Below are 27,153 nucleotides of genomic sequence, written 5' to 3' on the forward strand. Positions count from 1 at the left end.
TTGCTCTGTTGCCCAGGCTGGAGTGCAGTGGCATGATCTCGGCTCACTGCAACTTCCACCTCCTGGGTTCAAGCCATTCTCTGCCTCGGCCTCCTGAGTATCTGGGATTACAGGAGTCCGCCACCATGCCTGGCTAATTTTTTGTATTTTTAGTAGAGATGGGGTTTCACCATCTTGGCCAGGCTGGTCTTGAACTCCTGACCTCATGATCCACCCGCCTCAGCCTCCCAAAGTGCTGGAATTACAGCTGTGAGCCATCATGCCTGGCCTGTAACTTTTGTATTTTTAGTAGAGATAGGGTTTGATCATGTTGGCCAAGTTGGTCTCGAACACTTGACCTCACATGATCCACCTGCCTCAACCTCCCAAAGTGCTGAGATTACAGGCATGAGCCACCACACCTGACAACTTTAACCATTTTTTTTCTTTTACGTCATATATACATCACTGTTTCTCAACCTTTGTTTTCTTCATTATCTCCACCCAAAAGCTTTTTTTGACTTTTTCCCTAATAACACTCCCTCTACCCACCCACATGAAATTTTAGTGTCACAACAGACATATTGTATATCTATTCATGTACTCTATGTGTATCTGCAGGGCTGCAGGGCCAAGGCCTTTTACTTGGATGTGGGTCCTCTGGTTCAGTTCTGCCTTGGATTTCTTCCATGCTGATAATCCATCATCTGATTCCTAACTTGAGTTTGTTTAGAACGAAGGTGGAGCAAGACATTTTAAAAGCAAACAGTATAGAATCATAGACAGTGTTTGTGATTCTCTTCCCATGCTCGCCATTCAACAGCTTTTTAAAAATAACTTGTTTCATTAAATCTTTCCAAGGCATTTAATTTCATTTTCATAAAAACAACTATTTCCTCTCCCACAATTATATTTTATCACTATGCAATGTTAGTCCGATTTTGTAATTTTGAAGACAAGACAATTGGTTGGGGATCAACACAACTGCTGGGAGAATGAGGCAGAGCTAGTGAGAGAAAATACACGAAGAAATAAATTGGTGAAAGAGGTAATATAAAGAAAATAGTAGCTAACAATTTTGTAGAAGTTACTAGGTATGAAGCACTGTTCTAAGAGCTTTACAAAAGTGAACTCATTTAATTCGCACAAGGGAGTGCTATTATTATCACCTACTTTACTAATGAGGAAACTGAGGCACTGAGAGGTCAGTTGTCTTTGTCAAAAGTCCTTTCAAACAATAAATTTTTAGAACATTTTCCACTGAGATGTTTTGAAGACATACTACCAATGCAATCTGCCTTTCTTTTACAAAGTCTATTGAACATAATGGAATCTGTCTTTGAAGTGGCATAACTAATAAAAGTAGGCCAGTGAAAATTTAATGTGTCCTCCCTTTTGGGTTTCACAAAAATATTTTTCTTTGTTCTCAAGAAGCCAGAAAATTGAGTTCAGCTAAATCAGGAAGAGATCCTTGTTGGGAAGAGGAAAGGACTTCATTGCCCTTTTTTCCATCCTTTCTTTCCTGAGGAGGGTGAATTTACCAAAGAACCAAGGACTGGGAACTGAGTAATCTTTGTGGATGAAATTTTTCTTTAAAATTGGCTACATCTGCAGGAGTGGATACCTGAGGCAGAGGTGGAATGAGATCAGTCAAGTTTACAAGCAGCCAGCCATCTGTTCTCAATAGTTTGGGGTCTGAGCTGAGATGCAACCCTGCTGAGTCCACCTCACCTCCACCTTGCTATATTCTCCCCTTCCCACTTCTTCTATTCCCCCTTTTCCTGGCTTCTGCTCTGAAAGCTTCTCTCCAGTCCCTGAGCAGAAACAGTAGCTGCCCTAACAGGAGCTGAAGCTAACCTGGGTCTTGCTCTAATTGTTCATTTGTTCCAGGCCAGCAGCCTGCTACTGCTAGGGCCCAGCGGCTAGGGTACTCCAAACTCCAAGGAATCAGAGACCTTATTTGTATGTTTGACTCTATAGGTCCAATGCCTAGCATAGTTCCTCATACCTAACAGATACTCAATAAATATTTATTGAATAAATAAATGAATGGAAGAATGACCTGTAGGCCTTGATCCAATTCATTTGCTTAGGTTACTAGTGTCCTTCATAGTTGTGGATCTGTCTAACAAAAATTAATTTCTGTAATGAGATTATTTTTCTGAAGAGTCCTGGAGTAATTTTTACCCAGTCCTGTGAATCACCATTTTTCATTTCCTTCCATTTGTTTCCAGTTGAAATGTCTGGCATTTCCTCTCTTCCATCTAAAAAAATCTTACCCATTGTTCATTACCTCATCTCAATGGCTAAGTCTTCACTAAACCTTCTCCGATGACCCCTATTAAAAGTGGCCATTCCCTCCTGTAAACTCTGAGAGCATTATGGTTGTAGCTCTTTTCATAAGTGCATTATACAAATTGCTTTCATATCCTCTTGTTTTCTTTATCCTTATGTAAACGAAAAGTTTTCTGAAAAGTAATTTAGAGGAGAGAGACTATCCCAATAAACAGTTTGCAAACCTGAGAGCCACAGATTTCGGTGTAAAAGGAAGGTTTGGTTCTATTTTAAGTTAGTCCTAGTTAGCCAGTTGGGATCCATCTTGAAGGATTGGCTCTTTGAGGTTTGTTTACACAACTTCCCTGAGTCAGAATGTTGGGCAAATGTTATTCTCCTTTTACGGGTAAGATTTGGAGATGTTAATGGACATGTTCAGTTATACAAGCCCAGAAAATAATGGAGGTACACTAGAACTCAGACCTCTTCCTTATTCCTGTAACCACCCAATGGGTTTACTCTGCTGGCAGTCTAGACAGAGCCAATTTATTTTTTTTTAATTTTTTTTTAATTTTTTTTTTTTTTTGAGACAGAGTCTTGCTCTGTCGCCCAGGCTGGGGTGCAGTGGCCGGATCTCAGCTCACTGCAAGCTCCACCTCCCGGGTTTACACCATTCTCCTGCCTCAGCCTCCTGAGTAGCTGGGACTACAGGCGCCCGCCACCTCGCCCGGCTAGTTTTTTGTATTTTTTAGTAGAGATGGGGTTTCACCGTGTTAGCCAGGATGGTCTCGATCTCCTGACCTCGTGATCCACCCGTCTCGGCCTCCCAAAGTGCTGGGATTACAGGCTTGAGCCACCGCGCCCGGCCAACAGAGCCAATTTATAAAGACAGGGGAATTGCAATAGAGAAAGAGTAATTGACGCAGAGCTGGCTGTGTGGGAGATTGGAGTTTCATTCTACTCAAGTCAGTCTCCCAGAGCATTCAGGGATCAGAATTATTTATTTGTTTATTTATTTATTATTATTATTTTTTGAGACGGAGTCTCGCTCTGTCACCCAGGCTGGAGTGCAGTGGCGCCATCTCTGCTCACTGCAACCTCTGCCTCCCAGGTTCAAGTGATTCTCCTGGCTCAGCCTCCGAGTAGCTGGGACTACAGGTGCGTGCCACCACGCCCAGCTAATTTTTGTATTTTTTAGTAGAGATGGGGTTTCACCATGTTGCCCAGGATGGTCTCAATCTCTTGACTTCATGATCCACCCGCCTCGGCCTCCCAAAGTGCTGGGATTACAGGCATGAGCCACCGCGCCTGGCTGGGAGCTGGGAGCAGAATTTTTTTTGTTTTTTGAGACGGAGTCTGGCTGTGTCTCCCAGGCTGGAGTGCAGTGGCGTGATCTCGGCTCACTGCAAGCTCTGCCTCCCGGGTTCACGCCATTCTCCCACCTCAGCCTCCCAAGTAGCTGAGACTACAGGCGCCCGCCACCACGCCCGGCTAGTTTTTTGTATTTTTAGTAGAGAGGGGTTTCACCATGTTAGCCAGGATAGTCTCGATCTCCTGACCTCGTGATCCACCCGCCTCGGCCTCCCAAAGTGCTGGGATTACAGGCTTGAGCCACCCCGCCCGGCCTCTAGGACCTAACTTCTTAGGCATGCTAATAATATTAACTCAGTGAACAAATTAATAGACCCTCAAAACTTTAAATTCAGGAATAGAAAACAAAAATAAAGATTTTTCTTCCTGTCAACTGATTCTGCAAAGGGTATAAGGAGCAACAGAGCTGCCAAGTTGGTACAGGAGTTGGAAAACACCGTAAGCTTCAACTGCTGGTTAATTTTTGCTTTAAAAAGCTTGATGGAGGCCAGGCGCGGTGACTCACGCCTATAATCTCAGCATTTTGGGAGGCTGAGGCGGGCGGATCACCTGAGATCAGGAGTTTGAGACCAGCCTGGCCAACACGGTGAAACCTCGTCTCTACTAAAAAATACAAAAATTAGCCAGGTGTGGTGGCACGTGCCTTTAATCCCAGCTACTCGGGAGGCAGAGGTTGTAGTGGCCAGAGATCGTGCCACTGCATGCAGCCTGGGCAACAGAAGGAGACTCCGTCTCAAACAAAACAAACAAAACAAAACAAAAACAAAAAAACCTTAATAATAAAATGGGCTTTTATATATACAAATCAGCACAAACTCATTTGAGGGAGAGTAAGATTTACAGACTTGCTTACAACTCTCTTTCCCTGCTCAGGCTCCTGAGTAGCTTGGATTACAAGGACGCGCCACCACACCTGGCTAACCTTTGTATTTTTAGTAGAGCCGAGGTTTCACCATGTCGGCCAAGTTGGTCTCAAACTGCTGGCCTCTGTGATCCACCTGCCTCGGCCTCCCAAAATGCCGAGATTACAGCGTGAGCCACCGCGCCGGGCCACAACTTTCTTCTGTGTAATTTCACCTTAAATACAGCCATTTACTTGGGGGTGGTGTAAGCAAATTGTCTCTTCAATTTCTCTCCTGGGGTGGGAGAACTGTGGCATTAAACAGAAGTGTGAACAGTAGTTGAGGGTAGGAAGAAAGGCTGCCCGGAAGGGGGTCAGGAAATCTCAGGCAAGCCCACCCTCAGGCACTACAGCTAGACTCCGAGCTCAATGGCCAGGCATCTGATTCGACCAACATCAGTTCACAGGGTTTAAGCCCAGTCCCTTAGGGAGGCCTGGGGAGGGGCAAGGCCCAAGTATATAAAGCTCCCTGAGGGTCAGCGTTGGCTCTGCGCCTGCGACTGTGATTCAAAAACGTCCCGGTGCCCTTGGCTCTTTTCGGAATCTGACCCCGAGCTTGCACGGGACACACTGCCCAGCTCGGGTGAGAAGGGTAGCTTCTGGGACCCTCGCCTTTAACAGCACTGCGAGCACAGAGTGCACTGGATCTGCGAGAAGAAACCGCGTTAACTAGTTTGTCCCTAAGGCCGCCTCGTAGTCATCGCCGCGGCGCCTTGCGTCTCCGGGCCGCATTGCCATGGCTGCCCGTGGTGTCATCGCCCCAGTTGGCGAGGGGTTGCGCTACGCTGAGTATTTGCAGCCCTCGGCTAAACGACCCGACGCCGACGTCGACCAGCAGGGACTGGTGAGTGCTGCCAGCGGCCCCCACCCCCGTCTGGCTCCCTTGTAGTTTCTGCTTCTGCCCTCTACCGCCTCACCCTTGAACCTTTGTACTCCCCCGCATTCGCTCACAGTCTGTTCCCTAGCGCTCATTTGTTCCGTGGAGAGACCGCCTTGTGCTTGGCTTTGACGTTTGGGCGTGGAAGACGGAGCAGCAGTTCTGAGGATCTGTCTCCTCAAGGAGCTTCCAGTCTTGTCTGGGACACAAACCAGAAAATAGGCAATTGCAAATACAGTATAAGTGCTGTATGTGGATTTTCTTATCTCATAGGAGGCCCTAATACCGTCTTGCAGGGGACGTGGTGGGATCAGGGACGCTTCTTGGAGAAAGCTGTAGTTAAAAATTAGGATCTGAATGAATAAAAGCAGTTCATTCAGCAAAGAGAAGGGGAAAAATTGTTTCAGGTACCAGGAGTACTATCTCCAGAGTCTCCAGCACAGAAACAGGGCTCTGTTGGAAACTGCAAGTGGTGTATTCAGGATGAACCGTAGAGGTGGAAAAAGGAAGGGTCTAACAGAGAAGTGTCCAACAGAAACATATTGTGAGCCACATACGTATTTTTACGTTTCTGTAGCCATGTGAAACAAGAGAAACAGGTGGGTTTAATTTTAACGATGTGTTATCTTTAACCTGATACATGCACAGTTGCACGGTAATATTTCAACATTCAATATGAAAAATTGCCCAAGTGGTGGTTTAGGCTTGTAATCCCAGCGCTTTAGGAAGGCCAGGCAGGAGGATCACTTGAGACCATGAGTTGGAGGCCAGCCTGGACAACATAGGAGACGCCATCTCTGCAAAAGAAAAATGAAAAATATCAGCTGGGCATTGTGGTGTGAGCCTGTAGTCCTAGCTACTTGGGAGGCTGGGTCTGGAGGATCACTTGAGCCCAGGAGTTTGAGGTTATAGTGAGCTATGATTTCACCACTGCAATTCAGCCTGAGAGACAGAGCTAGACCCTGTCTCCAACAAAGAAAAAAAAATGAGGCAATAGAGATTTAGAAAGTTTTAATTAACTTGTCCAGGATCATCCCTGGTAAGTGGCAGATCTGTGATTCCAAATGCTACACCTTTTCCACTATGACTTGCTGACTCCTTAGAAATAAGGATTTCTGGATATAGTATTCAGTGTATGATATAGCTGAACAAGATAAGGCAGAAGTAATCCTTTTGTGGAGAGTTGTAAAAATCCCAGTATCAGGCTTTCAAGGTAGTTGGGAGCTGTGGTAATTGGAAGATAGAACTAATATTGGTGATTTTTACATCCGTAGGTATTTTTACTTGGAAGAGGAGAGAGTTTACAGAATCCAGAGTATCAGATAGGAAGCATCTTTAGTAGTCCAGGTGCATGAAGGCTAAAGTGTAGGCCAGTGATTCTCAAACTGTCTGAGTCCTGTAATACCCTGAAATCCTGAAGTCAGATTCATAGACAATAAAATCTACCTATAAACATAACTTTTAATAACCAATATAATGCTTTAATTGAGACATAAAGGTGAAATATTTTATTAGAAAACACGTCTACAGGCTGCGTGCGGTGTCTTGCTCCTATAATCCCAGCACTTTGGGAGGCTGAGGCGGGCGGATCACTTGAGATTAGGAGTTCGAGGCCAGTCTGGCCATCAGGGCAAAACCCTGTCTCTACTAAAGATACAAAAATTAGCTGGGTATGGTAGCACATGTCTGTAATTCCAGCTACTAGGGAGGCTGAGGCAGAACTGCTTGAACCCAGGGGGCAGAGGTTGCAGTGAGCGGAGATCACGCCACTGCACTCCAGCCTGGGCAACAGAGCAAGACTTTGTCTGAGGCCGGGCGAGGTGGCTCAAGCCTGTAATCCCAGCACTTTGGGAGGCTGAGACGGGCGGATCACGAGGTCAGGAGATCGAGACCATCCTGGCTAACACAGTGAAACCCCGTCTCTACTAAAAATACAAAAACTTAGCCGGGCGAGGTGGCAGGCGCCTGTAGTCCCAGCTACTCGGGAGGCTGAGGCAGGAGAATGGCATGAACTCGGGAGGCGGAGCTTGCAGTGAGCTGAGATCCGGCCACTGCACTCCAGCCTGGGTGACAGAGCGAGACTCCGTCTCAAATAAAAAAAAAAAGAGAAAAAAAAAAAAAAAAAAGACTTTGTCTGAAAAAAAAAAAAGAAAATAACATGTTAACATGTCTACAATTTAAATATGTAAATACTTAGACATTACTACATTAGAAAACATAATGAGTAATTATTAGTTGCTGGCATATTGCACCAATTCATAGAATCACTGTGTGTGTGACAGCTACCAATGCAAATTGTTTATCAAATTATTATATTGGCTCTTCAAATAGCAGAGGGACCATCGTTCTTTACAAACTTATTTTTCCTAAATGGCGAACAATTTCTGGTAAAAATTTGAACAAAACAGTGGAATCTCCTTCAATTTACATGGCACTTGCACTTGTGGAAGATTCAGTCTGTACTAAAACAGTGTAATAATGATATATTTATATATAATAAAGTTCTGGACTAAGATTATCATAAACTTTTCACCTACTTAATCTTTTAAAATCGAGGGATGCAAACAGTTCTTTGTTATACAGGATTGTCTCATGTATTTTAGGACTTCTTTTTTTTTTTGTTTTTTTTTTTTTTTTGAGACGGAGTCTCACGCTGTTGCCCAGGCTGGAGTGCAGTGGCGCGATCTCGGCTCACTGCAAGCTCCGCCTCCCGGGTTCCCGCCATTCTCCTGCCTCAGCCTCCTGAGTAGCTGGGACTACAGGTGCCCGCCACCACGCCCGGCTAATTTTTTGTATTTTTAGTAGAGACGGGGTTTCACTGTGGTCTCGATCTCCTGACCTTGTGATCCGCCCGCCTCGGCCTCCCAAAGTGCTGGGATTACAGGCTTGAGCCACCGTGCCCGGCCCGTATTTTAGGACTTCTTAGGATCAATAGTCCCCAATCCACCAAATACCCTCCCTTCTATTCAAATTATTGTGCAACCAAACAGGGCCTCATGTACTTTCAGAATGTCCCTTAGGGGTTGTTCTGCTTCTTTTGGGAGTTCCTGGTCCAGGCAATGACAAATAATGAGGTAGAAGATTGTTGATAACAACTTTAGGCAACTTGGAAGTACTAAAAGCAGTGAGAAGCTGACAAAAGGTAAATATTAGGAAAGAAAAAAGATGGCCTAGGTGTGGGGCATATTTGGTAATCTTATTGAAAATAGAAAATAATGTTTGTCAGTGAGTTAAAGAAAAAAACTTTCACGCTATTTTAGAAATGTAATTCATTTTAACGTTTATGAAATACATCTTCTTGGGCTGGGCATGGTGGCTCATGCCTGTAATTCTAGCAATTTGGAAGGTCAGGTGGAAGGATTACTTGAGCCCAGGGGTTCGCGACCCAGGCTGGGCAGCATAGTGAGACCTCTGTCTCTCTAAAAAGAAAAATCAAAAAGAAATAAATATATCTTGTCATATTTATTAAATAACTTTTTCTTAGGTAAACTTCCCTTTTGAAACTAAGAACTAGTGTTCAGTAGCCTGGTTTTTTTTTTTTTTTTGAGACGGAGTCTCGCTCTGCTGCCCAGGCTGGAGTGCAGTGGCTGGATCTCAGCTCACTGCAAGCTGCGCCTCCCGGGTTTACGCCATTCTCCTGCCTCAGCCTCCCAAGTAGCTGGGACTATAGGTGCCCGTCACGTCGCCCGGCTAGTTTTTTGTATTTTTTTAGTAGAGACGGGGTTTCACCGTGTTAGCCAGGATGGTCTCGATCTCCTGACCTCGTGATCCGCCCGTCTCGGCCTCCCAAAGTGCTGGGATTACAGGCTTGAGCCACCGCGCCCGGCCTCAGTAGCCTGTTTAAAGGATTAAAATAATTTTTAAAAATAGGCAAAATATCTATGTAGCATCTTGAATAAAATAGCATTTTACAATTAATGGTTTACTAGAAGTCGTGATCAAACTTTGCACTAGCAAAGCTGTTTCTCATGGAAAAGTAGAAAAGAAACTTTAAGAGGAGATTATCAAATTTTAAAGCAGTTTGAACAAAACTCAGTTTGTATGAAATGGTAGTCATTTAGTTTCATTACTTTCCTTAAAACTGTAACTCCTATTATTTTTATTTTTCTTCGATTTTTAGTTTAAGTTCAGGGGTACGTGTGCTAGATGTGCAGGTTTGTTACACAGGTAAATGTGTGCCGTGGTGGTTTGCTGCACAGATCGTCTCATCACCTAGGTATTAAGCCCAGCATACATTAGCTGTTCTTCCTGATGCTCTCCCTCCTCCCACCCTCACAACTGTTGTTATTATTAGGATAGTGTAACATGTAAAAAAAAAACTAGACACATACATGTTTCATTATAAACAATCCTGATATGTGAAAACTAAAACCTGTCAAACACACATATTTTCAGGCATTCATTTCCAAAAATAAGACAGTACTTTTACTATTTTGTAATGATAACATGATTTAAAACATGCTTTAACAATACTTTGAAGCTTACATTGGTAATCACATGGATTATGTACTGTATACCTATATTTTTAACTCTTTTTTTTTTTTTTCTTGAGATGGAGTCTCGCCCTGTTTCCCAGGCTGGAGCGCAATGGCGGGATCTCAGCTCACTGCAGCCTCCGCCTCACAGGTTCACCTGAGTCTTCTGCGCCAGCCTCCCAAGTAGCTGAGACCACAGGCGCCTGCTACCACGCCCAGCTAATTTTTGTATTTTCAGTAAAGGTGGGGTTTCCCCATGTCTGCCAGGCTGGTCTCAAACTCCTTACCTCAAGTGATCCACCCTCCTCAGCCTCCCAAAGTGCTGGGATTTTAGAGGTGAGTCACCGCCCCCAGCCTAACTGATTCTTCCCTACCGTTTTTTACACCATAGTAGAAGGCTAGAATGTTAAGTTTCATGGACAGGGACTTTATTTGTTCTCTGATACGTATTTCTAGCATTTATAATGGTGCCTGATGTGTGGTAAACATTCCAAAAAGAAATTGTTGAATGAATGAATGTTATTCTTGAATGGGAAGAAATGAGAAGAACTTTCCTTTTAGTGAATGGAGTCAGTAAGAATTTCCAGATGTCTACCAGTGAGAACCATAAACAAAAATAGAAAATTCAGCTTATTTAAAATGTAGCTCATTATAGTCTTCCCTGAACAGGTTGATTCTCTTCTTTCCCCTTTCTTGACTAGTGCCATCATCAACTCCACTTTCTCCTTTACCTCCACCGTTCAGTTCATCAGTCACTTAGCCTCATCTCCGTAATTGTTTTCTTGCTATTCCTTCCCTTGCTATTCTCTTAGTCTTTATCGTCTCTACTCTGGCCTGTAGTGATCGCCTTTAAAAACAAGTCTCTTTGCTTCTGGTATTGTATGCTTTTTAAACTTCACACTGCCATCAGTTATTTTTCTGCAATACAGACTTGTTAATGATACCATCCCTTTTTATGAGTTTAACACGATCTATAAACCTTTCTCAGGATCTTATACAGGACTCTTCATGTACTGATCATCAAATGACGTATCCAGCCACATTTCCCATCCCCTCCATTGCACTATACCCTGTACTATAGTTACATTAAGTTTCCTTCATGAAATTTTATGGTTTTGTGACTTTACTAGAGCTTTCTCTTCTCTCTGAAATTCTTTTCCTGGCTAACTCCTATTAATTTTTTTTTTTTAAGACACGTCCATTGTGAAGCCTTCCCTGACCCCAGTTCCCCTTGCCTAGTAGAAGAAAATTGTTTTATACTGTGTGTTTCCTTAGGAAGTTGCACAAGTTTTTATTATAGTTTATTAAGATACATCAAAATAATTTATATTAGTATAAGCACCTATGGTGTGAAGTCCTCAGGGAAAACACTGTATCTGTGATTGGCATTGTAATTGGCACATGATAGTCATTTAATTGTTTGTCTATGAAATAGCTATTCTGTTATTATTGAGCAACTTAATAAATAAACATGGAGATTTGATTTTAATATATTGACACCTGTATTTTTTCCTTGTAGAGTCCTCTTATATGTTAACCTCTAAGGGAGAGCAAGGGTCTGTGTCTGTCTTGCTCACTGCTCTTTCCCCAGAACTTAGCATAAGTCCTGGCACATGCCAAATAAATGTTTATGTGGTAAAAGCTAAGTAAGTATTTTCTGAATGAGTGAATAGTCTCCGTCTTTCCTGTCTCCATCACAACTACCACCTCTCTTGTGAGGAGGAAGAATACTTCTTTTTCTTCTTCATTTCCCTCTGATACAACGATTGTTTTTCTTGGACTCAAATTTTCAGTCTCAAAATAGAAGATTTAGCATTTTATAACACTTTCAGGCAATTTATATTTATCTAAAAAGTTATTTACTGCTTATGTTGTTTATGGAGAATAAAATGCCTTAGGGAATTCGTAAAAAATTTTGATGCCTTTTCTTCCCCCGCCTCCAGCTGTAGCAGCTATGATGGAGTGATCTGTTTTCCCAGTTTTCAGAAATTTTTTGATTCATGGTAGTGGAACGTTGGAAGTAATTTTTCTGTTTTTTGTTTTGTTTTGTTTTGTTTTTAATTGTTGTTGTTATTTTGACTTTCTAGTGGATATTTGAAACCAGATAGTGGTACCAGATACCTGACACGGCCCATTTGTTGATTTGCTGCCATTTTTTAATGTTTCTTCTCTTTGAAATATGCCTTTTTAACTAAAATTTGATATTCTTTATAGATGGGGATGAAGTTTTAAGAATACTCATTCAGGCCGGGCGCGGTGGCTCAAGCCTGTAATCCCAGCACTTTGGGAGGCCGAGACGGGTGGATCACGAGGTCAGGAGATCGAGACCATCCTGGCTAACACGGTGAAACCCCGTCTCTACTAAAAAATACAAAAAACTAGCCGGGCGAGGTGGCAGGCGCCTGTAGTCCCAGCTACTCGGGAGGCTGAGGCAGGAGAATGGCGTAAACCCGGGAGGCGGAGCTTGCAGTGAGCTGAGATCCAGCCACTGCACTCCAGCCTGGGCGGCAGAGCGAGACTCCGTCTCAAAAAAAAAAAAAAAAAAAAAAAAAGAATACTCATTCAGTTCCCAACATAGTACCAGGCACATGATTGTTCTGCCTCATAAATTTTTGTTGAATTATTAAATTAACAAACGAATGAAACCAACTAGCTTGGAGATAAGTAGATTAGGGAAATGTTATAGAGTGATGAACGGACAGCCTTAAGGAATTAAAAAAAAGAATAAGATAAATGAGACTATGCTTCTTTGACTTTTGTAATAGTCAAGAGAGGCCTAAAATGTAAGCATCTAATAAATATGTGTGTAATCAGAGTACGTGTAATACTCCGACTTCTGATGTGCTTTTTCAAGTTTTGATCATTGCTTATTAATATCTCCAATAACACGGGCAATCTCCAACTTAGAAATAGGTTCTGTTGGCCGGGCGCGGTGGCTCAAGCCTGTAATCCCAGCACTTTGGGAGGCCAAGACGGGTGGATCACGAGGTCAGGAGATCGAGACCATCCTGGCTAACACGGTGAAACCCCGTCTCTACTAAGAAATACAAAAAACTAGCCGGGCGAGGTGGCGGGCGCCTGTAGTCCCAGCTACTCGGGAGGCTGAGGCAGGAGAATGGCGTGAACCCGGGAGGCGGAGCTTGCAGTGAGCTGAGATCCGGCCACTGCACTCCAGCCTGGGCTACAGAGCGAGACTCCGTCTCAAAAAAAAAAAAAAAAAAAGAAAGAAATAGGTTCTGTTTTTAAAATTTGTCAATTAAATTCATTTTAATAGATTTTTGGGTAACACCAAATATACGGACGCTATAAACTAAGTGTGTATGGGAGGATATAAATAAACCAAGATTGCCACCCTCAAGGGCAGAGGATAGCAAACTTAATTTGTAAAGGGTTAGATAGTAAACATTTCAGGCTCTGCAGACCATATAGCCTCTATCACAACTACACTGTTGTAGAGTGAACACATAGACAATAAATAAATGTGGCCATGTTCCAATAAAACTTTATTTATGAAAACAATTGCTCTAGGAGGCAAATTTGGATCAAATTTAAATGCCCAATTAAAGACAGGCCCTCTAAGTGCTATCATATTTTTGTTCATTTATTTATTCATCCATTTAACACTATTTATGGAGTCATACATTATTAGGTAAGGTTCTGAGCCTAAGTGCTGTAGTGGATACAAAGATTAATGAAATATGCATTTTCTCCTCAAGGGACTTGACCAGAAACTAAACCTAGACTCCTAGACTGGGAACTCCCCAGCAGTGGAGATCCTGTCTGATTCACTTTTGAGAATGACTTATAGGGCCAATCATAGTACGGGATAGGTTGCAGATACTTAGTAAATGTCTTTTCAAGGATAAGTGAATGAAAGACTAAGGCATAGGTGTTGTAAGAGAGATATATGGATAAAATGCTTGATTTCATAGGAATGAGCCATTGTTTCTTATTTGGGAAATCAGAAAACTTTGTGAAAAGTGAGTTGAATGAGTTGAACATTGAGAAAAGGGAATGAGAAAAGGGAAGAATATGAGTTAAGTTAAAAAGATAAAAAAATCTTAGGCAGAGGTAGCAAATTCAGATGCTTAAAGGGGCTAGGCAGGTAGCAGAAACAAGTGAGGGGATGACTAGGTTAAATGGTATTGTATTACATGAGTGATGATTCTAGCACAATGAGAGCACTTGCTTTTCTCAAGGAGGCAGATCATTTGAATAAACCATTATTACCAGACATTTGATTTTTCAAAAGAAACCAGAAAGAGAAAAACAAGTTTTTCTAAAATGTGGGTTATATCAAGGAAGAAAAATAAGGAAAGGTAGGTTGGGTTACGACTGTAGATAGCTCCAAATGGCAGGTTAAGGAATGTGGACCAAATTGGTAGGCAGTTAGTTTTGTAGGAGTTGTATGATCAGTGGAGGCCTTCAGGAGAATCACATGCGTTACGGTGGGCAGTACTCTGGGAGTATAGAGGAGGAGATGATGGCGGCAGTAATAGTGATGATAGCTGAAGTGTTTTGTGCCAGGCTTTATGCTAATGTTTTAAATGCATGAGCTCATTTAGTCTATATAATAACCCTAGGAGGTATAGATGCTATTACTATTGTAACCCTCTACTTGTAGACAAATAAACTGAGGCTTAAAGCACTGAAATAATTTGTGCAAGGTCACACATTTGAGAAGTAGATGAATCGCAGAGGTACTGTGCTTTCTTGCCTCTGCTCTTATTCAGAATATTCTCTTTGTTTCTCTTTCCCCTTAAACTTTTCTAATTATGTCAGTCAAGCTCTAACTAGGAAAACATATAACTTAAATATATAAAACAAGGGAAATGTAATTCCAGGAATTGGTTTCATAGCTAATGGAGTTGTTGAGAAGCAAAACAGGATAGTGAAGCAATCCAGAGATTGGGAACAGCAAGGAACCACTAGCACTCCTAGAGCTACAGGGCCAAAGGGAGGAGTTGGTGTTTTTCAAAACCACTCTGCATTAAGTGGAACCATGGATGTCTGCTTAGGGGGAACTGGAGCCACTGCTGCTGCTGGAGCAGTTGCTAAAGATGGAGAGGAAGGGGTGGTAATACCGTGGTTTCTTCCTTGTTTTCACTGTCCAGTCTTTCACCGTCGCATCCCATTGGTCTGACTCTACTGGGAGCCAGCTGACACAGCCTGTAGGACTTAGCTCTTCTAACAGAACAGAGAGTAGCCAAGGAATTGATTGGTGAATGCAGCTAGCCTGGGACCAACACATCTGTTTTCAGCTGTATTTTGAATTCTACTGATACTGAGAAATTTGAAAGCACAGTCTCCTTAAAGCAGTGTTAGAAAACACTTTTTGAAATGCTAAGTATTCCCTTAATCCACAGTGTAGGGAAATAGAGTATTATTTTGAGGAATTCCATTTGCACTGTCTTATGTTCTTGGAATATAATTTCTATGCTATTGGAGATGAAATAAGTACTGTTGCCAGGCATGGTGGCTCACACTCGTAATCCTGGCACTTTGGGAGGCCAAGGCGGGCAGATCACTTGAGGCCAGGAGTTCAAGACCAGCCTGGTCAAGATGGCAAAACCCCACCTTTACTAAAAAATACAAAAATTAGCTGGGTATGGTGGCGCACACCTGTAGACCCAGCTACTCAGGAGGCTGAGGCAAGAGAATACCTTGAACCCGGGAGGTGGAGGCTGCAGTGAACCCAGGTCGCACCACCGCACTCTAAAGAACTCACTATCACAGGAATAGCACCAAGGGGATGGTGCTAAACCATCCATGAGAAATTGCCGCCATGACCCAGTCACCTCCCACCAGCCCCACCTCCCACATTGGGCATTACAGTTGAAAGTGAGATTTGCTCAGGGACACAGATCCAAACCATATCAAGACAATCTAGTGAAACCCCATTTCTACAGAAAACTTTAAAAATTAGTCATTTGTGGTGGCACATGCCAGTAGTCTTGGTTTCTTGTGAGGCTGAGGTGATAGGATCAGTTGAGCCCAGGAGTTCAAGGTTACAGTGAATTATGATCATACCACTGCACTGCAGCCTGGGTGACAGAGTGAGACCCAATTGGGAAAAAAAAATAAATAAATAAACCAATATTGATACATTATTATTACCCAAGTCATATTTGATTCAGATTCCCATGCTTTTTAGCTGATGTCCTTTTTCTGTTCCAAGATCTCAACCAGGTACCACATTACATTTAGTTTTCACATCTTGTTTGGCTCCTTGTGGCTTTTCAGACTTGCCTTATTTTTGATGACCTTGACAGGTTTGAAGCATACTGGTTAGGTATTTTGTGGGATACCCTCTACTGGAATTTCTTAGATGTTTTTCTCATGATTGGACTGGGTTTTAGGTTTTTGGGAGGAAGATCAGAAAGGTGAAGTGCCAGGCTGGGCACAGTGGCTCATGCCTGTAATCCCAGCACTTTGGGAGCCCGAGGCAGGTAGATCACCTGAGGTCAGGAGTTCGAGACCAGCCTGGTCAACATGGCAAAACCCATCTCTACTAAAAATACAAAAATTAGCTGGGCATGGTGGCACGTGCCTGTAATCCCAGCTACTTTTGGCAGGCTGAGGCAGGAGAATTGCTTGAACCTGGGAGGTGGAGGTTGTTGTGAGCCGAGATCACGCCATTGCACGCCAGTCTGGGCAACAAGAACAAAACTTCATCTCACGCAAAAAAAAAGAAAGAAAAATGAAGTGCCATTTTCATCACATCATATGAAGTGTACATACTATAAACATGTTTATTGCAATTGATGTTGATCTAATCTGATGTGGTAGTTTTTGAGTTTTCTTAACTGTAAACTTTATTTGCATACTGTACTTTGTGAAAGAAAGTCACTTTGTGCAGCCCACATTTAAGGAATAGAGAGTTATGCTCTCCCTCCTTAAGTGTAGAGTAATCTGTCGGATTATTTGGAATTCTTCTCTGTGGGAGGTTTGTCCTTTTATTCCCATTTATTACTTATTTATATTACTTTGGTTTCATGGATATTAATTTTATGCTTTGGATTATAATCCACTACTATATTTTGTTGCTCAAGCTGTTTTATCTTTGGCCATTGGGATCTCTTTTAGTTGACTCTTGTGTACCTTTGACATACCCCCAACATTGTGGTGAGTTTTTTGAGCACTTCCTTGCATTCTGGCACTACATGGTGCTCTAGGCTCATTTTGTGTATTTCCTGCCACAGTCCTAAAATCAGGCATTTCTCCAATGAGTCCAGTGTATATAACATTTGATCTCATGGTGAGCGTCATTCTGGGTCATAACTTCAGATCCTAATCCATTTTTATCCTCCCACCCAAATCTTCCCCAATTCCTTTGTCTTTTCCCTGTATGAGGTAAAAGTAAAAGATATCCTTGTCTTGGTACACATGGCTGCTGCTTTCAGTCCATCAAGGATAGTAAAATTTTTCCCTAAGCTTCAGTAAAGCGCATTTGTGTGTGTTTGGTTTGGGCTTTATTTTTGTTTTTCAATATCTGGTGTTAGGGACTGCTAATGGAGGGAGGGTGCTGCTGGGGGATTGTGGAAGGAAGCAGAAAGAAAGGGACTCAAATTTTTTTTTGTTTTTTTTTTTTTTTGTTTGTTTGTTTTTTTGAGACGGAGTCTCGCTTTGTCGCCCAGGCTGGAGTGCAGTGGCCGGATCTCAGCTCACTGCAAGCTCCGCCTCCCGGGTTTACGCCATTCTCCTGCCTCAGCCTCCGGAGTAGCTGGGACTACAGGCGCCCGCCACCTCGCCCGGCTAGTTTTTTGTATTTTTAGTAGAGACGGGGTTTCACGGTGTTAGCCAGGATGGTCTCGATCTCCTGACCTCGTGATCCGCCCGTCTCGGCCTCCCAAAGTGCTGGGATTACAGGCTTGAGCCACCGCGCCCGGCCAGAAAGGGACTCATTAACCTTTCTGCCATTTGTCATTATATTTCAAGTTTGTTATAGAATCTCAGTACAGGTCAAGTGAACAGTAAAGAACCTATCTCTGGGTATAAGGTGAAATATTATTGCATGTTCATTCCTCTAAAGGACTGAATATGGTCTTCAGGAGAATGATTTTCACTTCCTTTTGGAATACCTAGAATTTAACAATCACCACCACACTGAAAAAATAGTTTTTATATGGTAGGCATTAGAACCGAAGAGAACTAAACCAAGGGAGAAAAGAATGGTACTTTAAATAGCACTTTCCTCCCCAAATAATGCCTAGCTGCAGTGATGTTAGAGTTTAATTCAAGGACTTCATTACTATATAGTACTTAAGAGATTTCTATATGTATTATGTGGTTTGTGAATAATTTCCGTATTGATTTGTAAATAATTGTTTTCAAAGTACTAATTTATTTTTTAATTTTTATTTTTTATTTCTTTTGAGACAGCATCTTGCTCTGTCTCCCGGGCTGGTGTACAGTGGCGTGATCATAGCTCACTGCAGTCTCAATTTCCCAAGCTGAAGTGATCCTCCCATTTCAGCTTCTCAAGGAGCTGGGACCACAGGAGTGTGCCATCATGCCTGGCTAATTCTTTTATTTTTATGTTTTGTAGAGCTGGGGTCTTGCTGTGTTGCCCAGGCTGCTCTTGAACTCCTGGGCTCAAGGGATTCTCCCACCTCTGCTTCTCAAAATGCTGGGATTACATGTGTAAGCCACTGTGTCCAGTCCAAAGTACCAATTTAATTTTACATTTTAAAAATTGGATTCTAAAAGTCTGCCTTCTTATCTGAAGACTTTTTTTCAGATTCCATTTTATTTTGTTACTTTTTTTTTTATTGTGATTGGACAAAATGTTTTTCAGTTTCTTTTTTTTTTTTTTTTGAGAGAGGGTCTCGCTGTCATCCAGTCTGGAGTGCAGTGATGCAATCTCAGCTCACTGCAACTTCGGCCTTCCAGGCTCAAGCAGTCCTCCGACCTCAGCCTCCTGAGTAGCTTGGGAATACAGGTTGCACCACCACACCCAGTGCAGCCCTCAACAGAGAGGAGACTGGAGTGTGTAGCTTCTGTCTGCAGGCAGGTCATCCTGTAAGCGTGTCTGGCTGAGTCTGCAGGTTTTTTTTGTGCTCAGAATGGAGGAACTGCTTGTTGATTGGTCCGTGGGTGGCCATGGGCAGGCCTGGAAAAAGCACCATCCAATTGGCCAATCGGTCATCAATTAACTTCATACTCTGGTTGGTGGACTTCACCCAGAACTGGCAACCTGGTCCCCAGGCTTCAGGCCAGTCCTAGCTTCAAGGAGGGGTTCCACGGGGACCCAACCCTTCCTGCCCAGGAACCTCATAACGTCCTGCTGCCACCAACGTGCCCTTCACGGCACCCTGGCTCTAGGTGCTGCGGGGAGCCCACAGGCCCGTGCCAAGCTACCCTCAGCCCCTTGACTGGACCTCCCTCCTGGGCTTGTGCCCGAAGTCTAGAGGGGGCCGAAGTGGCAGGGGGCTGGCCTGTCAGCACCGCTCTTAGTGCATGCATGCCCGGCTGGGTTGAGACAGAGCCTCAGCTTAGTCACAACTTTGCCCCACACTGGGTGGATGCCGGGAGTGGGGAGAGACCAGGGAGCAGGAGCAGGCACTTATGAGCCTGCAGGGGCAGGGGGCTTCCTGGGCCCCTGAGAGTGCAGCTGGGCAGCTGCAGCTGCGCCTGGGAGCACTGGCTCCTACCCTGCCGAGCTGGTAGGTGGGGAGCCTCCTGCTTGTTCCCAGCTCCCGGCAGCTCTGCTGAATGCCGAGCTCCCACAGCACCTTCCGCTCTGCAGGCAGCGACCTTGTGGGGGCCACTCCAGACGGGCCGTAGCAGCCACTGCCTTAAAGTAAAATGGTTTGCTGTAAGGGAGTAAAAGTAGCTTTCATTAAAGGGGATGATTTCCCAAGCAAAAAGAAATAAGCAAAACTACAAAATGTTGCAGATAAAGTGTTCATCAGATATAAGCTGAAAAAGAGAGTTTGAGGGGTTCTTGCCAGAGACTTCAAAGTCAGTATAATAAAAGCTTGTCGGAGTACTTGATAGGAAGGAGGCCAGCTAGAGACGCAGTGGGATCATTTTTATGATCAGGGTGCAGATTTAAGTGCAAGGATAAAAAGGGAGACACCAAAGATCAATATAGTTGTTCTTATGAAGAATGTCAGGAAGAATTCATTTTAAAAGTTTATTTTAAAGTAGACAGGTCAGAGGGTTTTCTGCCTTCTGAAGTTAAAACTTGTTAAACCCATCTCACTAGGTGAGATCTTCCTAAGATTTTTCTTTTTAAAATAACCTTTATTTTTACTCCCTGATTTTAAAAAGAAATGATTATGGGCCGGGCGCGGTGGCTCAAGCCTGTAATCCCAGCACTTTGGGAGGCCGAGATGGGCGGATCACGAGGTCAGGAGATTGAGACCATCCTGGCTAACACGGTGAAACCCCGTCTCTACTAAGAAATACAAAAAATAGGCCGGGCGCGGTGGCTCAAGCCTGTAATCCCAGCACTCTGGGAGGCCGAGGCGGGCGGATCACGAGGTCAGGAGATCGAGACCATCCTGGCTAACACGGTGAAACCCCGTCTCTACTAAAAAAAATACAAAAAACTAGCCGGGCGAGGTGGCGGGCGCCTGTAGTCCCAGCTATTCGGGAGGCTGAGGCAGGAGAATGGCGTAAACCCGGGAGGCGGAGCTTGCAGTGAGCTGAGATCCGGCCACTGCACTCCAGACTGGGCTACAGAGCGAGACTCCGTCTCAAAAAAAAAAAAAAAAAAAAAGAAATGATTATGTAATATGTAGTAATTGTAATAGCTACCATTTGTTGAATGTTTATCCCATGTTAAATATACTAGTTTATGTATATGAATGACCTAACTTATAAAAATTCATATCAACCCAAGGAATTAGGTACAGTCATCATCTTCATTTTACAGATGAAGGAACACGTAGAGGTCATGTAACGGGGGCAGGTCATGGAGCTGACACGTAAGGAGCCAAAACTCATATTTCTTTGATTCTAAAGTCTGATGATTCCAAGACTATGTTTTAATGAAAACATTCTTTTTTTATAGCCTGCTTTTATTCTGTACTTAACATATGGTTGTTAAACATTCCTCAATAATATATTTAATTGTCGATCCATATTTTACACGTGCCTTAATTTATTTAATGATTCCCCCATTGTTGGATAGTCAGATTGTTTCCATTTTTTTTTGGTATCACAAATAAAACACACTGATGAATTTTCTCTTAAATGTTTTTGTGGATTTTTCTGATTATTTTCTTAGGATAAATTTTTTGAATTGTAGTTACTAAGCCTAAAGACATTCGTATATTTAAGGTTGTTGACTCCTGTGATGAAAGTAACCTCTAGACACATTGTCCTAATTTGTATTCCCAGCATCAGTTCAGGAGATTGTTCATTGAATCATTCTTTTGACAGTTTGTAAGACTTCAATTTGTTGGCCAAAATGTATACCTCTCATTATTAACAGGCTGTGTACTGAAGGTATGACAGATTCAGACATACTGAAGGTATGAAGGTATCCAGAAGAAAAGCTGAAAGAGGGACTAGTAATGCCATTTTCATACTGATCAAGCTATTCAATTTTTATATTAAATATAGGAGTATTGAAAATACGACTGGGGAGGCGGGGCGCAGAGTCTCACACCTGTAAATCCCAGCACTTTGGATTATTATTATGGATTTTTATTATGGATTTTTCTGATTATTTTCTTAGGATAAATTTTTTGAATTGTAGTTACTAAGCCTAAAGACATTAGTATATTTAAGGTTGTTGACTCCTGTGATGAAAGTAACCTCAAGACACATTGTCCCAATTTGTATTCCCAGCATCAGTTCCACCGCCGAGGCGGACGGATCATGACGTCAGGAGATTGAGACCATCCTGGCTAACACAGTGAACCCGTCTCTACTAAAAATACAAAAAATTAGCCGGGTGTAGTGGCGGGCTCCTGTAGTCCCAGCTACTCGGGAGGCTGAGGCAGGAGAATGGCGTGAACCCGGGAGGCGGAGCTTGCAGTGAGCCGAGATTGCACCACTGCTCTCCAGCCTGGGCGACACAGCGAGACTCCTTCTCAAAACAAAAAAAACCAAACAAACAAAAACAGAAAATACGACTGGGGGAAGGGAGACCAAAGAAAATTTTATGAAATAAAGACTTATGAGAAGTAAGGACACGAAGGACTGGTGCTATGATCTAGCTTGACATTAGATAATAAAAATGATACAGTATTATCTAGAAAATTTAAAAACCTACCTAATAATAAGTTGTACAAGACTTTATATGTTTTTTGTGAATGGGCAGATAGGGTTGTTTTGTTGATTGTGAGCTCACAGTGGAAAAAATCTTGAGCAGTTTTTTTTTTTTTTTTTGAGGTGGAGTCTCGCTCTGTCGCCCGGGCTGGAGTACGGTGGCGCCATCTCAGCTCACTGCAAGCTCCGCCTCCCGGGTTCACGCCATTCTCCTGCCTCAGCCTCCCCAGTAGCTGGGACTACAGGCGCCCGCCACCTCGCCCGGCTAATTTTTTGTATTTTTAGTAGAGACGGGTTTCACCGTGTTAGCCAGGATGATCTCGATCTCCTGACCTCGTGATCCGCTCGCCTCGGCCTCCCAAAGTGCTGGGATTACAGGCTTGAGCCACTGCGCCCGGCCCAATCTTGAGTAGTTTTTATAATCCATTAAAGGGAGTGTGGGAGTGACTTCAGATTATTGCTTGAAGGCATGAGCTGTGGTCTGGAAGTAGGATACCTGGGCTGTAGTCCGGTGCAGACACTGATAATTGTTGCTGCAGTTTGCAAGTCATGTAACTTCTCAGGCCCTCAGTGTCTTCCTCATAAAATATGGGTTTTGGCTAATATTCTCTGTCATTTTTTTCAACTCTATGATTCTGTGACATTGACTTAATTTATTATTACAGTCAGAAATGTCAACAAAACATCCTGTGGAAACTATTGAAAATGAAACAGAAACATCTTTTTGTATAAACAGAAACATCTTTTTGTATAAAATTATAGTGTTTCTGTACCTATAATGTGAAGGGGTGGCCTGCCCCTCCACACCTGTGGGTGTTTCTCGTTAGGTGGAACGAGAGACTTGAGAAGAGAAATAAGACACAGAGACAAAGTATAGAGAAAGAAAAGCGGGGGCCCAGGGGACCAGCGCTCAGCTTACAGAGGACCCACGCCGCACCGGTCTCTGAGTTCCCTTAGTATTTATAGGTAATTATCTTTACCATCTTAAAGATCAGGGAGTGGCAGGACAATAGGATCGTTTTTAGGGAGGAAATCAGCAGTAAGACATAAGAACAAGGATCTCTGTGACATGAATAAGTTTAAAGGAAAATCCTGTGCCTAGAGATAAACGTTTTAGCAGCATTGTTTCATCCTATCACATGGGGATAAACCTTGGACAATACCTAGCTTTTCTAGGAACAAAGACACACCCTGCACGCCCAAAATCCATTAAACCTTGAGTTACCACAGCACATACCTCTTGCAAGGACAAGGTTGGGGGTAGGGTCACAGATTAACAGCATCTCAAATACAGAACAAAATGGAGTCTCTTGTGTCTACTTCTTTCTATATAGACACAGTAACAGGCTGATCTCTTTCTTTTCCCGACAATAATGTGTGTGTGCTTTTGCGTGCACCTTTCCATGCAATCAAACAGAAATGAAAAATTTCCAGAAAGGGTCAACAAATAAATTTATTGAGGGGAGAAGTATGTGATTGAGTGTCTAGGAGTCGGCGGGTGGGGACACCAAGGGAAGGGTAATTTGAAGACATAGGCAAAATAGTTCAGAACTTAATTCCGGACTTTAGATATTCATTGGCCAAAAAATTCTACTAAAATTTCACTACAGGCCGGGCGTGGTGGCTCACGCCTGTAATCCCAGCACTTTGGGAGGCTGAGACGGGTGGATCACGAGGTCAGGAGATCTTGACCATCCTGGCTAACACGGTGAAACCCCGTCTCTACTAAAAAATACAAAAAATTAGCTGGGTGCGGTGGCGGGCGCCTGTAGTCCTAGCTACTCAGGAGGCTGAGGCAGGAGAATGGCGTGAACCCAGGGGGCGGAGCTTGCAGTGAGCTGAGATCCAGCCACTGCACTCCAGCCTGGGCAACAGAGTGAGACTGCGTCTCAAAAAAAAAAAAAAATTTCACTACAATAATAAAATGATAAAAGGTGTTGGTTGGGTGAAAAAGGCCCTTTCCTTCAAATGTTAGAAAACAAAACTAAGGATACTATTTAAACTTGAAAGAGATAAATTTGGCTGGGTACAGTGGCTCAAGCCTATAATCCCAGCACTTTGGGAGGCTGAGGCGGGTGGATCACCTGAAGTCAGGAGTTCAAGACCAGCCTGACTAATATGGTGAAACCTCATCTCCACTAAAAATACAAAAATTAGCCGGGCATGGTGGTGTGTGCTTGTAGTAGCAGTTACTTGGGAGGCTGAGACAGAAAAATTGGTTGTCCCCGGGAGGCGTAGCTTTCAGTGAGCTGAGGTCACACCACTGCGCTCCATCCTGGGCGACAGAGCAAGACTCAGTCTCAAAAAAAAAAAAAAAAAAAGGGAGATACATTTAGGACTAGTGAATTAAATGGCAGGGATGAGTAAGTTAAAGAATATCACCCCTAGACTCAAATGAACCTTGAGCTGCCCAGAAGACTGAACCTTTGAGAGCAGCTGTATCTGAAGCATCAGGCCAAAGAACAATTCTCAGAAGTTGCATTACTAGACTTGACATATGTGCCAGCCATCAAGCCCCACAAAGCAAAGATATAGAGCCTACTGTAGTTCTTTCATCCTAACAAATTCTTTTCAAATGCTGAAGTCTTTTTAAAATATTTTTTCTGGCTTAATTTTCCAACTACAATTTGGTTTTGGCTTTGAAATTTTTGTCTCTTTTTGACTTACCTGTTTATCTGTGAGGATAATAACCTGTTACCTGGTTATCATCTTGAAATGACTCCATAATGTTATATAGATGTAAGTTGACTTCATATTTTACAAGTTGTCTGGTCTAATCTGTGTTTAAAATATTCTGCCGGCCTAGTCTGTTTTTAACATATTCTATAGGTATTTAACATTTTGTAGATGACCCCTGCCTCCCAACACACATATAGACTAGATTGCAGTAACATAAGGTAACAGTGAGTTGAGGGCAGAATCTCAGTCAGAATTCGACATCTAACCTTTGTTCTCTCCCTGTATCCTCACATTTCCCTCCTTGGCCTAACCTTGACCCTATGCTTCAGTTTTACCTCTACTTTTCTAAGAAGCAATCTGATTCAGAGGCAGAGTACTCAGTCAGCTGGCCAGCAGCTGTCTGTTTTACCCTCTCTCCATCCATATATATCCATGCAGTCAATTAACTGCTAACTTTTATTTAGCCTATACTATATACTGGGAATACAAAGGTGAATGAAGCCTACCTCTTGCCTTCTAGAGGTTCATAGCATGGTGAGGGAGGGAAGTTTTGAAGTGTGACCTGGGATCACAATGGAGCAGTAAGCTGGGAAGTAGTCAGGTGGTGATATTTAAATAGGTAAGACCATAACACTGACATTGACTTCTTTCATGGTTGGATGTTTACTTAATCCTCCTGCCTGTCTGTAGTGTAGTAGGCCCCGTCTTATCTGTGGGGTCTATGTTCCAAGACCACCAGTGGGTGCCTGAAACCATGGATAGTACTGGTCCCTTCATATACAATGTTTTTTCCTATATATACATAATTATGATAAAGCTTAATTTATAAGTTAGGTACAGTAATAGATTAACAGTAACATAATACAACTGAACACTAATAACTATAGTGTAATAAAAGTTATGGGAATATGGTCTTTCTCTGGAAATATATTATTGTAACCATGGAAAGCAAAACTGTAAGAGAGGATTACTATAGTTTTGTTTCTTCCTCCTTCTTAGTAGCTGAGAAGCAATATATAGCAGGTGGTCTCCTGTGTTAGGGACAGGGATCAATCATAACATCTTTATATGAAGGGTAGTGAAGCAGAAGGACAGAAATGCATTAAGAGTCGTTGAGGGGAGAAATGTGTGACTGAGTGTCTAGGAGTCATTAAGAGTCAACTAGGATGGGGGGATATGACTCAAGTGCTCCAGCTCCCAAACTGAAAGCCAGCAGATTCAAAAGAGGGAGAGCTTATTTTGAGAAAAAATGTCATGGTGCCACATAGGGTAGGGACCAGCTGTGGTGCTGTAGCTGGCAAGTCTAAAATTTGTAGGGCAGGCCCACAGTCTGAGAGCTTTCAGATAGGATGAGATTCTTGAGGCAGCATTTCTTCTTCTGCAGAGAAACTTCAATTTTGTTCTTAAATCCTTGCAAATGATTGGTCCATATAGATTGGCCCACATAGATTATCAGAGATAAACTCCATCTGTGTTAGCCACATCTCCAAAATACCTTCATAGCAACCCCAAGGTCAGTGTTTGACTGACGGGGTAAGCATAGTGTAGCCAGGTTGACACATAAAATTAACTGTCACCATGTACCTGGGTTCAAGAACTTAAAGCCAAATATGCAACCTGGTTTGGCAAGCCTGTGATGAGTTCAGGGGCTCCAGGTGCTCTCCAGGCTGTCAGGAAGGACATGGTTGATGACGGGGGCAAGATTTTCTGACCAGTCACATTTAATCACATTTTGGTTTAATGTGAACAAAAAAGTTGCTTTTTATATTTTTTTATTTTTATTTTTTGAAAGGGAGTGTTGCTCTGTCGCCCAAGCTGGAGTCCAGTGGTACAATCTTGGCTCACTGCAACCTCTGCGTCCCGTGTTCAAGCGATTCTTCCACCTCAGCCTCCCCAGTAGCGGGCATGTGCCCAGTGGTGGGCATGTGCCACCACTCCCAGCTAATTTTTGTATTTTTAGTAGAGACGGGGTTTCACCATGTTGGCCAGACTGGTCTCGAACTCCTGACCTCAGTTGATCCACCTGCCTTGACCTCCCAAAGTGCTGAGATTACAGGCGTGAGCTGCCATGCCCGACCTCAAAAGTTTCTTATGAGAAAGTAGAGCCATGATTCACACCGTTATTTTGAGTAAATGCAAAACAGTACTTAAAAGATCATTCTTTTTATTATTTATTTACTTATTCTAGACCTTTTCTGACAGTGTGAAAGAGATTATTCTATCTATAGTGAAGATTGAAGTTTGAGGAGTTTTTTGTTAATTATACTGGGGAGTGGAGTAACATTCATTTGGGGTAAGCCTAAGAGTTTTGTTTCTTAACATGTTTGGCTTTTGATTTTGTTTTGTTGTTTTGCTCTTTTATTTACTCATTA

At 42.9% G+C, this 27,153-nt stretch overlaps 1 protein-coding gene and 1 long non-coding RNA gene across 11 annotated transcripts in view; both read left to right on the forward strand.

Moving 5' to 3' along the window:
- The first annotated feature begins 5,220 nt into the window (after positions 1–5,220).
- Positions 5,221–27,153, forward strand: part of DNAJC15 (DnaJ heat shock protein family (Hsp40) member C15) — a 93,862-nt gene continuing 71,929 nt past the window's right edge. For 7 of the 10 annotated variants that reach the window (XR_012426896.1, XR_012426898.1, XR_012426897.1 and 4 more), the window contains exon 1: positions 5,221–5,369. Coding sequence is in view for 3 of the 10 variants with exons in the window: in XM_045377038.3 (XP_045232973.2) it covers positions 5,262–5,369 (108 nt within the window). In the remaining 7 variants the exon portion in view is untranslated. Of the gene's footprint in view, positions 5,370–9,954; positions 10,214–20,759; positions 27,075–27,153 lie in introns of all 10 variants that reach the window. The other 3 variants (XM_065533182.2, XM_074021926.1, XM_065533183.2) reach the window with 2 other exon arrangements.
- Positions 10,220–15,475, forward strand: LOC135968102 (uncharacterized). The gene is made up of 2 exons (XR_010582575.1): positions 10,220–12,790; positions 13,111–15,475. It is a non-coding gene; the product is annotated as an uncharacterized lncRNA (long non-coding RNA).

This window comes from Macaca fascicularis, chromosome 17 (assembly GCF_037993035.2).
Source record: "Macaca fascicularis isolate 582-1 chromosome 17, T2T-MFA8v1.1".
Lineage (NCBI taxonomy): Eukaryota > Metazoa > Chordata > Mammalia > Primates > Cercopithecidae > Macaca > Macaca fascicularis.